This window comes from Scomber japonicus, chromosome 1 (genome assembly GCF_027409825.1).
Source record: "Scomber japonicus isolate fScoJap1 chromosome 1, fScoJap1.pri, whole genome shotgun sequence".
NCBI lineage: Eukaryota > Metazoa > Chordata > Actinopteri > Scombriformes > Scombridae > Scomber > Scomber japonicus.
In genome coordinates, this window is record NC_070578.1 from 43,883,290 (window position 1) to 43,898,289 (window position 15,000).

The 15,000-nt window shown below is 51.0% G+C and overlaps 1 protein-coding gene across 1 annotated transcript in view; it reads right to left on the reverse strand.

Annotated features, from left to right (window-relative positions):
- LOC128373978 (intermembrane lipid transfer protein VPS13C-like) overlaps positions 1–15,000 on the reverse strand; it is a 100,835-nt gene that overhangs the window by 58,296 nt on the left and 27,539 nt on the right. Inside the window, exons 19-33 of the mRNA XM_053334220.1 lie at positions 11,636–11,778; positions 11,057–11,249; positions 10,804–10,918; positions 10,582–10,718; positions 9,900–10,029; positions 7,027–7,144; positions 6,512–6,644; positions 5,885–5,957; positions 5,538–5,632; positions 5,303–5,456; positions 3,261–3,334; positions 2,994–3,053; positions 784–934; positions 564–680; positions 112–215 (exon numbers count right to left, since the gene is read on the reverse strand). Of these exons, the coding sequence (XP_053190195.1) occupies positions 112–215; positions 564–680; positions 784–934; positions 2,994–3,053; positions 3,261–3,334; positions 5,303–5,456; positions 5,538–5,632; positions 5,885–5,957; positions 6,512–6,644; positions 7,027–7,144; positions 9,900–10,029; positions 10,582–10,718; positions 10,804–10,918; positions 11,057–11,249; positions 11,636–11,778 (1,797 nt within the window). The remainder of the gene's footprint in view (positions 1–111; positions 216–563; positions 681–783; positions 935–2,993; positions 3,054–3,260; positions 3,335–5,302; positions 5,457–5,537; positions 5,633–5,884; positions 5,958–6,511; positions 6,645–7,026; positions 7,145–9,899; positions 10,030–10,581; positions 10,719–10,803; positions 10,919–11,056; positions 11,250–11,635; positions 11,779–15,000) is intronic.

A 15,000-nucleotide genomic window follows, 5' to 3' on the forward strand; every position in this document is an offset into this window, starting at 1 on the left:
CTGGTCAGTCCCGGTCAGTCCTGGTCAGTCCTGATCCCGGTCAGTCCTGGTCAGTCCTGATCCCGGTCAGTCCTGATCCCGGTCAGTCCTGGTCCTGGTCTTCAGACAGACCTTCTTGTGGATGGTTTTGGGGTTCACATCGGTGACCACGATGTCTCTGAGCCGAGCGAAGACCTCGGTCTGCTTCACCTGGACCGTCACCGAGGCATCGATCCCTATGACATCATACAGGTGGCGGGTTAGGGTGATGACATCATACAGGTGATGGGTTAGGGTGATGACATCATATAGGTGACGGGTTAGGGTGATGACATCATACAGGTGACGGGTTAGGGTGATGACATCATACAGGTGACGGGTTAGGGTGATGACATCATACAGGTGACGGGTTAGGGTTTAATGACATCATACAGGTGACGGGTTAGGGTGATGACATCATACAGGTGACGGGTTAGGGTGATGACATCATACAGGTGACGGGTTAGGGTTTAATGACATCATACAGGTGACGGGTTAGGGTGATGACATCATACAGGTGATGGGTTAGGGTGATGACATCATACCTGTCACTCTGATGTCAGCGATGCTGCGGCGGTCGTCACACACCTCCACGTGGAAACAGCCCAACATGGCGAAGAGCTTGAAGCTGAACACGCCGCCGTCCGCAGCGTCTTTAGATGCTGAGGAGGAAGCAGACAGGTGAGACTTCCTGTCACACTGACTCACCTGTGATTGACAGCTGGACTCACCTGTCCCGCTTTGCCCCGCCTCCTCTGGACTCACCTGTCCTGCTTTGCCCCGCCTTCTCCACCTGCCGCTTGGAGTCCGGTTCTCGAGCGGCGCTGAGCTGCGGCGGAACGATGCTGTTCAGGTAGTTGATGGTCGACAGAAGAGCTTTAGTATGAAGAAGGAAGTCGAGAGAGGAGAACTCCACCTAGAACCAGCAGGTCAAGAACTGTAACACCTGAGAACACCTGAGAACATCTGATAACACCTGAGAACATCTGAGAACACCTGAGAACATCTGAGAACATCTGAGAACATCTGAGAACACCTGAGAACACCTGAGAACATCTGAGAACATCTGAGAGCACCTGAGAACATCTGAGAACACCTGAGAACATCTAAGAACACCTGAGAACACCTGAGATCATCTGAGAACACCTGAGAACACCTGAGAACATCTGAGAACATCTGAGAGCACCTGAGAACATCTGAGAACATCTGAGAACATCTAAGAACACCTGAGAACACCTGAGAACATCTGAGAACATCTGAGAACATCTAAGAACACCTGAGAACACCTGAGAACATCTGAAAACATCTGAAAACACCTGAGAACATATGAGAACACCTGAGAACATCTAAGAACACCTGAGATCATCTGAGAACATCTGAGAACACCTGAGAACATCTGAGAACATCTGAGAACATCTGAGAACATCTAAGAACACCTGAGAACACCTGAGAACACCTGAGAACATCTGAGAACACCTGAGAACATCTGAGAACATCTGAGAACATCTAAGAACACCTGAGAACACCTGAGAACATCTGAGAACATCTGAAAACACCTGAGAACATATGAGAACACCTGAGAACATCTAAGAACACCTGAGATCATCTGAGAACATCTGAGAACACCTGAGAACATCTGAGAACATCTGAGAACATCTGAGAACACCTGAGAACATCTGAGAACATCTGAAAACACCTGAGAACATCTAAGAACACCTGAGAACACCTGAGAACACCTGAGAACATCTAAGAACACCTGAGATCATCTGAGAACATCTGAGAACATCTAAGAACACCTGAGAACACCTGAGAACACCTGAGAACATCTAAGAACACCTGAGATCATCTGAGAACATCTGAGAACATCTGAGAACACCTAAGAACACCTGAGAACATCTGAGAACACCTGAGAACATCTGAGAACATCTGAAAACACCTGAGAACATCTAAGAACACCTAAGAACACCTGAGAACATCTGAAAACACCTGAGAACATCTGAGAACATCTAAGAACACCTAAGAACACCTGAGAACATCTGAGAACACCTGAGAACATCTGAGAACACCTGAGAACACATGAGAACACCTGAGAACATCTGAGAACACCTGAGAACACCTGAGAACACCTGAAAACATCTAAGAACACCTGAGAACATCTAAGAACACCTAAGAACACCTGAGAACATCTGAGAACACCCAAGAACACCTGAGAACACCTGAAAACATCTAAGAACACCTGAGAACACCTGAGATCATCTGAGAACACCTGAGAACACCTGAGAACATCTGAGAACATCTAAGAACACCTAAGAACACCTGAGAACATCTGAGAACATCTAAGAACACCTAAGAACACCTGAGAACATCTGAGAACACCTGAGAACACATGAGAACACCTGAGAACATCTAAGAACACCTGAGAACACCTGAGAACACCTGAGAACACATGAGAACACCTGAGAACATCTAAGAACACCTGAGAACATCTGAGAACACCTGAGAACACATGAGAACATCTAAGAACACCTGAGAACACCTGAGAACATCTAAGAACACCTGAGAACATCTGAGAACATCTAAGAACACATGAGAACACCTGAGAACATATGAGAACATCTGAGAACACCTGAGAACATCTGAAAACACCTGAGAACATCTGAGAACATCTAAGAACACATGAGAACACCTGAGAACATATGAGAACATCTGAGAACATCTAAGAACACCTGAGAACACCTGAGAACACCTGAGAACACCTGAGAACATCTAAGAACACCTGAGAACATCTGAGAACACCTGAGAACACCTGAGAACATCTAAGAACACATGAGAACACATGAGAACACCTGAGAACACCTGAGAACATCTGAGAACATCTGAGAACACCTGAGAACATATGAGAACATCTGAGAACATCTGAGAACATCAGGTCTGGATCTATCAGGTCTGGATCGATCAGGTCTACATGGACCCACCTTCAGGGTTTGCTCCGTGTTGTTGAACAGCGTCTGGAAACCGGGTCCTCCAGGGTCCGCCTGCAAGACCACAACAGGTTATAATCAGGACTCTGGTTCTATGTGGGTCCTGGTTCTATCTGGGTCCTGTTTCTATCTGGGTCCTGGTCTATGTGGGTCCTGGTCTATCTGGGTCCTGGTCTATCTGGGTCCTGGTCTATCTGGGTCCTGGTCTATCTGGGTCCTGGTTCTATGTGGGTCCTGGTTCTATGTGGGTCCTGGTCTTACCTTGATGTAGTCCACCTTCAGCAGACTGGATCTGTGCTGGTCTGAGGATCTGATCAGCTGGAGGGTCTTTCCGTCTGAAACACAGACAGGGTTCCATTTAATATTAAGGTTCTTTAGTAAAGGTTCTATGTCTATTAAAGGTTCTTTATTTATTAAACTAAAGGTTCTTTATTTTAATAAGGGTTAGGGTTATCTGGAACGTCGCAGTAGTCCAGGCGGAACAGGCGGAACGTGTGATTACCTGGAACGTCGCAGTAGTCCAGGCGGAACGTGTGATTACCTGGAACGTCGCAGTAGTCCAGGTGGAACGTGTGATTACCTGGAACGTCGCAGGCAGAACGTGTGATTACCTGGAACGTCGCAGGCGGAACGTGTGATTACCTGGAACGTCGCAGGTAGAACGTGTGATTACCTGGAACGTCGCAGGTAGAACGTGTGATTACCTGGAACGTCGCAGTAGTCCAGGCGGAACGTGTGATTACCTGGAACGTCGCAGTAGTCCAGGCGGAACAGGTGGAACGTGTGATTACCTGGAACGTCGCAGTAGTCCAGGTGGAACGTGTGATTACCTGGAACGTCGCAGGCAGAACGTGTGATTACCTGGAACGTCGCAGGTGGAACGTGTGATTACCTGGAACGTCGCAGTAGTCCAGGTGGAACGTGTGATTACCTGGAACGTCGCAGTAGTCCAGGTGGAACGTGTGATTACGTGGAACGTCGCAGTAGTCCAGGTGGAACAGGTGGAACGTGTGATTACCTGGAACGTCGCAGGTGGAACGTGTGATTACCTGGAACGTCGCAGTAGTCCAGGCGGAACGTGTGATTACCTGGAACGTCGCAGTAGTCCAGGCGGAACGTGTGATTACCTGGAACTTCGCAGGCGGAACGTGTGATTACCTGGAACGTCGCAGGCGGAACGTGTGATTACCTGGAACGTCGCAGGCGGAACGTGTGATTAACTGGAACGTCGCAGGCAGAACGTGTGATTACCTGGAACGTCGCAGTAGTCCAGGCGGAACGTGTGATTACCTGGAACGTCGCAGTAGTCCAGGCGGAACGTGTGATTACCTGGAACGTCGCAGTAGTCCAGGTGGAACGTGTGATTACCTGGAACGTCGCAGTAGTCCAGGTGGAACGTGTGATTAACTGGAACGTCGCAGGCGAAATGTGTGATTACCTGGAACGTCGCAGGCGGAACGTGTGATTACCTGGAACGTCGCAGTAGTCCAGGTGGAACGTGTGATTACCTGGAACGTCGCAGTAGTCCAGGCGGAACGTGTGATTACCTGGAACGTCGCAGTAGTCCAGGCGGAACGTGTGATTACCTGGAACGTCGCAGGCGGACCGTGTGATTAACTGGAACGTCGCAGTAGTCGAGGTGGAACGTGTGATTACCTGGAACGTCGCAGGCAGAACGTGTGATTACCTGGAACGTCGCAGTAGTCCAGGCGGAACGTGTGATTACCTGGAACGTCGCAGTAGTCCAGGCGGAACGGGTGATTACCTGGAACGTCGCAGGCGGAACGTGTGATTACCTGGAACGTCGCAGGCGGAACGTGTGATTACCTGGAACGTCGCAGTAGTCCAGGTAGAACGTGTGATTACCTGGAACGTCGCAGTAGTCCAGGCGGAACAGGTGGAACGTGTGATTACCTGGAACGTCGCAGTAGTCCAGGCGGAACAGGTGGAACGTGTGATTACCTGGAACGTCGCAGTAGTCCAGGCGGAACAGGTGGAACGTGTGATTACCTGGAACGTCGCAGTAGTCCAGGCGGAACAGGTGGAACGGGTGATTACCTGGAACGTCGCAGGCGGAACGTGTGATTACCTGGAACGTCGCAGGCGGAACGTGTGATTACCTGGAACGTCGCAGTAGTCCAGGTAGAACGTGTGATTACCTGGAACGTCGCAGTAGTCCAGGTGGAACAGGTGGAACGTGTGATTACCTGGAACGTCGCAGTAGTCCAGGTGGAACAGGTGGAACGTGTGATTACCTGGAACGTCGCAGTAGTCCAGGTGGAACAGGTGGAACGTGTGATTACCTGGAACATCGCAGTAGTCCAGGCGGACCGTGTGCAGGTACGAGGCGACGTTCAGGTCGAAGCTCCGTTTGTTCCCTTCGGTTCCGAGCTGACAGACGCTGAAGGACAGAACCGTCTTCTCCTGGTCCGCCTGCCGGGTCAGCTCCAGCAGAACCTGAACACAGAACGTTCTCCGCTGAGTCCGAGCTCCTGAGGATTATATTTCATTCATGTTCAGAACCGAAAAGCTTCAAACCTCTTTGACTTCAAACTTGAAGTGCAGGTCTGTGAGTTCCTCCGGAGCCGAGCGCGCCGGGTCTTCAGACCTCTCGCTGGCGTCTTCGTCTGAGTCTGAAATAAATTAACAAGATTCATCAACACGGAACCACCACGGAACCACCACGGAACCACCACGGAACCACCAGAGGAACCACCATGGAACCACCAGAGGAACCACCAGAGGAACCACCATGGAACCACCAGAGGAACCACCACGGAACCACCACGGAACCACCACGGAACCACCAGAGGAACCACCATGGAACCACCAGAGGAACCACCGCGGAACCACCAGAGGAACGTGTACTGGGCTCAGCTCTCTACCTGTTTCCATGGCGTCCAGCAGAGGGGGGGGGAGGCTGAGGACTTTGGGTCTCATCTCCACCAACGACGGAACCTGCAGCAGGAAACTGAATATGAGCTGACAGGGTTTACCCAGACCCTGACCCCTGACCCCTGACCCCTGACCCCTGACCCTAACCCAGACCCTGACCCCTGACCCTGACCCAGACCCCTGACCCCTGACCCCTGAGCCAGACCCAGACCCCAGACCCCTGACCCTAACCCAGACCCCTGACCCAGACCCTGACCCTGACCCCTAACGCCTGATCCCTAACGCCTGACCCCTAACCCCTGACCCCTAACCCCTGACCCTGAGTTATAATACTGTTTACTCTGTATTTATATATATATATGTATATTTATGTAACTTCCTGTCTCACTGTCTATCAAACTCTCCTACGAGTCTCCAGACTTCGTCCTGTTTCGATCCTAAACTTTTCCACATCATTCTAAACTTCTATTCAACCCCCCTCAGGTACTCTGGACAGGTACAGGTACTTGGTATACAGGTACTTGGTATACAGGTACAGGTACTTGGTATACAGGTACAGGTACTTGGTATACAGGTACAGGTACTTTGGACAGGTATTTGATATTCAGTAAGCACACCTTCTCTGTGGGGGTGGAGGGGGCGGAGCCTATGAGCGGCAGCGGGATGCTGTCCACCAGCTCCAACATGTTCTGGATCTTCTGGTCTGAGATCTTCACATGAAGCAGCGGCAGCTCACCTGAGACCTTAAACCTGAAGAACACAGTTTAATACTCAGGTATGAGTCACCTGTACAGAGGACATGTGTCCACAGGTGACTCACCTGTAGAGAGGACAGGTGTCCACAGGTGAGTCACCTGTACAGAGGACATGTGAGTCACCTGTAGAGAGGACATGTGTCCACAGGTGAGTCACCTGTAGAGAGGTGAGTCACCTGTAGAGAGGACAGGTGTCCACAGGTGAGAGGACAGGTGAGAGGACAGGTGAGTCACCTGTAGAGAGGTGAGTCACCTGTCCTCTCTACAGGTGAGTCACCTGTAGAGAGGACAGGTGAGTCACCTGTAGAGAGGACAGGTGAGTCACCTGTAGAGAGGACAGGTGAGTCACCTGTAGAGAGGACAGGTGAGCTCCATACCTGGGCATGCGGGCGTCCTTCTCCACCATACATTTAGCGAGCTGGACGGTGAAGTCCATCGGTTGGAGGATGTGTTGGACCGACGAGGCCTGAAGCCGAGCAGCTCGCCACGACTCACCTGCAAGACATACGTTAAATACGTTAAATACGTTAAATACATTAAACACGTTAAATACGTTAAATACGTTAAATACGTTAAACACGTTAAACACGTTAAATACGTTAAACACGTTAAACACGTTAAATACGTTAAACACGTTAAATACGTTAAATACGTTAAACACGTTAAATACGTTAAACACGTTAAACACTTTAAACACGTTAAATACGTTAAACACGTTAAACACTTTAAACACGTTAAATACGTTAAATACGTTAAACACGTTAAATACGTTAAACACGTTAAACACGTTAAATACGTTAAACACGTTAAATACGTTAAACACGTTAAATACGTTAACCCTGATCAATAACTCCGTTGTGTAGCAGTGTGTAGTAGTGTGCGGGTGCATTAGTGTGTATTACCTGACTTGCTGTAGAGCAGTGTGTAGTAGTTGTGTAGCAGTGTGTAGTAGTGTGTAGTAGTGTGTAGTAGTGTGTAGCAGTGTGTAGTAGTGTGTAGCAGTGTGTAGTAGTTGTGTAGTTGTGTAGTTTTGTAGTAGTGTGTATTACCTGACTTGCTGTAGAGCAGTGTGTAGTTGTGTAGTAGTGTGTAGTAGTGTGTAGTTGTGTAGTAGTGTGTAGTTGTGTAGTTGTGTAGTAGTGTGTATTACCTGACTTGCTGTAGAGCAGTGTGTAGTAGTGTGTAGTAGTGTGTAGTAGTGTGTAGTAGTTGTGTAGTTGTGTAGTAGTGTGTAGTAGTTGTGTAGTTGTGTAGTAGTGTGTAGTACCTGACTTGCTGTAGAGCAGTGTGTAGTAGTGTGTAGTTGTGTAGTTGTGTAGTAGTGTGTATTACCTGACTTGCTGTAGAGCAGTGTGTAGTAGTGTGTAGTAGTGTAGTTGTGTAGTAGTTGTGTAGTTGTGTAGCAGTGTGTAGTAGTTGTGTAGTTGTGTAGTAGTTGTGTAGTTGTGTAGTTGTGTAGTAGTGTGTAGTACCTGACTTGCTGTAGAGCAGTGTGTAGTAGTGTGTAGTTGTGTAGTTGTGTAGCAGTGTATAGTAGTTGTGTAGTAGTGTGTAGCAGTGTGTAGTAGTGTGTAGTTGTGTAGTAGTGTGTAGTAGTGTGTAGTAGTGTGTAGTAGTGTGTAGTAGTGTGTAGTAGTGTGTAGTTGTGTGTAGTACCTGACTTGCTGTAGAGCAGTGTGTAGTAGTGTGTAGTTGTGTAGTTGTGTAGTTGTGTAGTAGTGTGTAGTACCTGACTTGCTGTAGAGCAGTGTGTAGTAGTGTGTAGTTGTGTAGTTGTGTAGTTGTGTAGTAGTGTGTAGTAGTTGTGTAGTAGTTGTGTAGTAGTGTGTAGTAGTGTGTAGTAGTGTGTAGTAGTGTGTAGTAGTTGTGTAGTTGTGTAGTAGTGTGTAGTAGTGTGTAGTTGTGTAGTTGTGTAGTTGTGTAGTAGTGTGTAGTAGTGTGTAGTTGTGTAGTTGTGTAGTTGTGTAGTAGTGTGTAGTAGTGTGTAGTTGTGTAGTTGTGTAGTTGTGTAGTTGTGTGTAGTAGTGTGTAGTAGTTGTGTAGTTGTGTAGTTGTGTAGTTGTGTAGTAGTGTGTAGTACCTGACTTGCTGTAGAGCAGTGTGTAGTAGTTGTGTAGTAGTAGTGTAGTAGTTGTGTAGTTGTGTAGCAGTGTGTAGTAGTTGTGTAGTTGTGTAGTTGTGTAGTTGTGTAGTAGTGTGTAGTACCTGACTTGCTGTAGAGCAGTGTGTAGTAGTGTGTAGTTGTGTAGTTGTGTAGTTGTGTAGTAGTGTGTAGTACCTGACTTGCTGTAGAGCAGTGTGTAGTAGTGTGTAGCAGTGTGTAGTAGTGTGTAGTAGTGTGTAGTAGTTGTGTAGTTGTGTAGTAGTGTGTATTACCTGACTTGCTGTAGAGCAGTGTGTAGTTGTGTGTAGTAGTGTGTAGTAGTGTGTAGTAGTTGTGTAGTTGTGTAGTTGTGTAGTAGTGTGTAGTAGTGTGTAGTTGTGTAGTAGTGTGTAGTACCTGACTTGCTGTAGAGCAGTGTGTAGTAGTGTGTAGTTGTGTAGTTGTGTAGTTGTGTAGTAGTGTGTAGTACCTGACTTGCTGTAGAGCAGTGTGTAGTAGTGTGTAGTTGTGTAGTTGTGTAGTAGTGTGTAGTAGTGTGTAGTTGTGTAGTTGTGTAGTAGTGTGTAGTACCTGACTTGCTGTAGAGCAGTGTGTAGTAGTGTGTAGTTGTGTAGTTGTGTAGTAGTGTGTAGTACCTGACTTGCTGTAGAGCAGTGTGTAGTAGTGTGTAGTTGTGTAGTTGTGTAGTAGTGTGTAGTAGTGTGTAGTTGTGTAGTTGTGTAGTAGTGTGTAGTAGTTGTGTAGTTGTGTAGTAGTGTGTAGTACCTGACTTGCTGTAGAGCAGTGTGTAGTTGTGTAGTAGTGTGTAGTAGTTGTGTATTTGTGTATTAGTGTGTATTACCTGACTTGCTGTAGAGCAGTGTGTAGTTGTGTAGTAGTGTGTAGTAGTTGTGTATTTGTGTATTAGTGTGTATTACCTGACTTGCTGTAGAGCAGTGTGTAGTTGTGTAGTAGTTGTGTAGTTGTGTAGTTGTGTAGTAGTGTGTAGTACCTGACTTGCTGTAGAGCAGTGTGTAGTAGTGTGTAGTAGTGTGTAGTTGTGTAGTAGTGTGTAGTAGTGTGTAGCAGTGTGTAGCAGTGTGTAGTAGTTGTGTAGTTGTGTAGTTGTGTGTAGTAGTTGTGTAGTTGTGTAGTAGTGTGTAGTACCTGACTTGCTGTAGAGCAGCTGGACTCTTCGGAGCTCGACGGTGTAACGTTCGTACGCTCGGTCCATGATCTCCTCCAGAGACGAGAACGAGGCCGCGGAACCGACACTGCTCTGCTCCACGCTGTTCAGCTGGAACCAAACGTTCTAGTTAACGTTCTAGTTAACACGTTCTAGTTAACACGTTCTAGTTAACGTTCTCATTAACACGTTCTAGTTAACGTTCTCATTAACACGTTCTAATGAACACGTTCTAATGAACACGTTCTAATTAACACGTTCTAATGAACACGTTCTAGTTAACACGTTCTAGTTAACACGTTCTAGTTAACACGTTCTAGTTAACGTTCTCATTAACACGTTCTAGTTAACACGTTCTAATTAACACGTTCTAATTAACACGTTCTAGTTAACACGTTCTAGTTAACGTTCTAGTTAACGTTCTAGTTAACACGTTCTAGTTAACGTTCTAGTTAACGTTCTAGTTAACACGTTCTAGTTAACACGTTCTAGTTAACACACGTTCTCATTAACACGTTCTAGTTAACACGTTCTAATTAACACGTTCTAATGAACACGTTCTCATTAACACGTTCTAGTTAACGTTCTCATTAACGTTCTCATTAACACGTTCTAATCAACACGTTCTAACTAACGCAGATTGGGGGGGGGGGGGCTACTCACCTGTAAGCTGCCGAAGTCCACGATGACGAGGTCCGACGTGTCGCTATAGAAACCGGACTTCGGCAGCAGCAGGTAGGACGGCTTCAGGTGGATCCGTAAGTCCAGAACCTTCCTGGTCTCGATGACGTGAGACAGTCCTACAGAGAGCAGAACCGTCAGAGACCTACTGTTGGGGTAGCGAGGTTCTAACGGAGTTCTGGATCCGGGGCGGTTCAGACTCACCTGTGGCGGTCTTCTCTTTGATCTCCTCCAGCTTGGACAGCGTGGCCGACGTTAGAACCTCCAGGTCTACACCCTTACCCGTCCTAAAGAAGTCCATCACGCTGTTCACCGTCACCTGGAGCACAAGAACACATCTGGTTTACTGCACCACCAGGATCCGGACTGTGGGGGTCTGGACTGTGGGGGTCAGGACTGTGGGGGTCTGGACTGTGGGGGTCTGGACTGTGGGGGTCTGGACTGAACAGATGTTTACCGCGTCGTAGACGATCTCGACGGGCTGGGAGCTGACTCTCAGCAGCTGGTCTGCGGCGGTCTCTTGGGGGTTGACCTCGAACACCACGCTGAGCAGCGAGGAGGCGGAGTCTCCCACGGAGGCGATGAGCGAGGGCACCACCCCCTGCTGCTGCAACCCCGTCACGAACCAGTGCTCCAGCGCCGCCTCCACCCTGCAGGACCGCACAGACCGTTACATCAAACCCCCCCCTTCATCAAACTCACCCCTTCATGTTAGCGGGGACCGAACCCGCGAGCCTCGGGGCCCGAACCCGCGAGCCTCGGGGACCGAACCCGCGAGCCTCGGGGACCGAACCCGCGAGCCTCGGGGGACGGCGGGGACCGAACCCGCGAGCCTCGGGGACCGAACCCGCGAGCTTCGGGGGACGGCGGGGACCGAACCCGCGAGCCTCGGGGGACGGCGGGGACCGAACCCGCGAGCCTCGGGGGACGGCGGGGACCGAACCCGCGAGCTTCGGGGGACGGCGGGGACCGAACCCGCGAGCCTCGGGGGACGGCGGGGACCGAACCCGCGAGCCTCGGGGGACGGGACGCTCACCTGATGGCCTGAGCTCCGGGTCTCTGGGAGATTTTGGTGCTGAGGTCGATCATCTGGATCTTGAGGATCTCGGGAACGTCCGGCTGCTCTCGGACTGTGATCGAGGTCCTGAACAGCTGGAAGGTGACGACCACGGCGACGTACTGAAACACAAACCCGTCATGTGACCAAACGTCATGTGACCAAACGTCATGTGACCAAACATCATGTGACCAAACATCATGTGACCAAACGTCATGTGACCACTGCTGATAACGACCTGCTGCATTTAAACTTACATCCTCTGAGTTCTGGACATTTAGAGATGGATGGATTATAAATCTGATCTTTTTTTAAAGATTTCCTTTATTTGACAGTTGACAGGAATGATGGGAGAGAGGGGGGGATGTGACCCTAACCCTGATGGGAGAGAGAGGGGGATGTGACCCTAACCCTGATGGGAGAGAGAAGGGGATGTGACCCTAACCCTGATGGGAGAGAGGGGGATGTGACCCTAACCCTGATGGGAGAGAGAGGGGGATGTGACCCTAACCCTGATGGGAGAGAGAGGGGGATGTGAGAGGGGGATGTGACCCTAACCCTGATGGGAGAGAGAGGGGGATGTGACCCCAACCCTGATGGGAGAGAGAGGGGGATGTGACCCTAACCCTGATGGGAGAGAGAAGGGGATGTGACCCCAACCCTGATGGGAGAGAGAGGGGGATGTGACCCTAACCCTGATGGGAGAGAGAGGGGGATGTGACCCTAACCCTGATGGGAGAGAGAAGGGGATGTGACCCCAACCCTGATGGGAGAGAGAGGGGGATGTGACCCTAACCCTGATGGGAGAGAGAGGGGGATGTGACCCTAACCCTGATGGGAGAGAGGGGGATGTGACCCTAACCCTGATGGGAGAGAGAGGGGGATGTGACCCTAACCCTGATGGGAGAGAGAGGGGGATGTGAGAGGGGGATGTGACCCTAACCCTGATGGGAGAGAGAGGGGGATGTGACCCCAACCCTGATGGGAGAGAGAGGGGGATGTGACCCCAACCCTGATGGGAGAGAGAGGGGGATGTGAGAGGGGGATGTGACCCTAACCCTGATGGGAGAGAGAGGGGGATGTGAGAGGGGGATGTGACCCTAACCCTGATGGGAGAGAGAGGGGGATGTGACCCCAACCCTGATGGGAGAGAGAGGGGGATGTGACCCTAACCCTGATGGGAGAGAGAAGGGGATGTGACCCCAACCCTGATGGGAGAGAGAGGGGGATGTGACCCCAACCCTGATGGGAGAGAGAGGGGGATGTGACCCTAACCCTGATGGGAGAGAGGGGGATGTGACCCTAACCCTGATGGGAGAGAGAGGGGGATGTGACCCCAACCCTGATGGGAGAGAGAGGGGGATGTGACCCCAACCCTGATGGGAGAGAGAGGGGGATGTGAGAGGGGGATGTGACCCTAACCCTGATGGGAGAGAGAGGGGGATGTGACCCCAACCCTGATGGGAGAGAGAGGGGGATGTGACCCTAACCCTGATGGGAGAGAGAAGGGGATGTGACCCCAACCCTGATGGGAGAGAGAGGGGGATGTGACCCCAACCCTGATGGGAGAGAGAGGGGGATGTGACCCTAACCCTGATGGGAGAGAGGGGGATGTGACCCTAACCCTGATGGGAGAGAGAGGGGGATGTGACCCCAACCCTGATGGGAGAGAGAGGGGGATGTGACCCCAACCCTGATGGGAGAGAGAGGGGGATGTGACCCCAACCCTGATGGGAGAGAGAGGGGGATGTGAGAGGGGGATGTGACCCTAACCCTGATGGGAGAGAGAGGGGGATGTGACCCCAACCCTGATGGGAGAGAGAGGGGGATGTGACCCTAACCCTGATGGGAGAGAGGGGGATGTGACCCTAACCCTGATGGGAGAGAGAGGGGGATGTGACCCCAACCCTGATGGGAGAGAGAGGGGGATGTGAGAGGGGGATGTGACCCTAACCCTGATGGGAGAGAGAGGGGGATGTGACCCCAACCCTGATGGGAGAGAGGGGGATGTGACCCTAACCCTGATGGGAGAGAGAGGGGGATGTGACCCCAACCCTGATGGGAGAGAGAGGGGGATGTGACCCTAACCCTGATGGGAGAGAGAGGGGGATGTGACCCCAACCCTGATGGGAGAGAGAGGGGGATGTGACCCTAACCCTGATGGGAGAGAGAGGGGGGGGTGTGACCCTAACCCTGATGGGAGAGAGAGGGGGATGTGACCCTAACCCTGATGGGAGAGAGAGGGGGATGTGACCCTAACCCTGATGGGAGAGAGAAGGGGATGTGACCCCAACCCTGATGGGAGAGAGAGGGGGATGTGACCCTAACCCTGATGGGAGAGAGAGGGGGATGTGACCCTAACCCTGATGGGAGAGAGGGGGATGTGACCCTAACCCTGATGGGAGAGAGAGGGGGATGTGACCCCAACCCTGATGGGAGAGAGAGGGGGATGTGACCCTAACCCTGATGGGAGAGAGAGGGGGATGTGACCCTAACCCTGATGGGAGAGAGAAGGGGATGTGACCCTAACCCTGATGGGAGAGAGAGGGGGATGTGACCCTAACCCTGATGGGAGAGAGAGGGGGATGTGACCCTAACCCTGATGGGAGAGAGGGGGATGTGACCCTAACCCTGATGGGAGAGAGAGGGGGATGTGACCCTAACCCTGATGGGAGAGAGAGGGGGATGTGAGAGGGGGATGTGACCCTAACCCTGATGGGAGAGAGAGGGGGATGTGACCCCAACCCTGATGGGAGAGAGAGGGGGATGTGACCCCAACCCTGATGGGAGAGAGAGGGGGATGTGAGAGGGGGATGTGACCCTAACCCTGATGGGAGAGAGAGGGGGATGTGAGAGGGGGATGTGACCCTAACCCTGATGGGAGAGAGAGGGGGATGTGACCCCAACCCTGATGGGAGAGAGAGGGGGATGTGACCCTAACCCTGATGGGAGAGAGAAGGGGATGTGACCCCAACCCTGATGGGAGAGAGAGGGGGATGTGACCCCAACCCTGATGGGAGAGAGAGGGGGATGTGACCCTAACCCTGATGGGAGAGAGGGGGATGTGACCCTAACCCTGATGGGAGAGAGAGGGGGATGTGACCCCAACCCTGATGGGAGAGAGAGGGGGATGTGACCCCAACCCTGATGGGAGAGAGAGGGGGATGTGAGAGGGGGATGTGACCCTAACCCTGATGGGAGAGAGAGGGGGATGTGACCCCAACCCTGATGGGAGAGAGAGGGGGATGTGACCCTAACCCTGATGGGAGAGAGAAGGGGATGTGACCCCAACCCTGATGGGAGAGAGAGGGGGATGTGACCCCAACCCTGATGGGAGAGAGAGG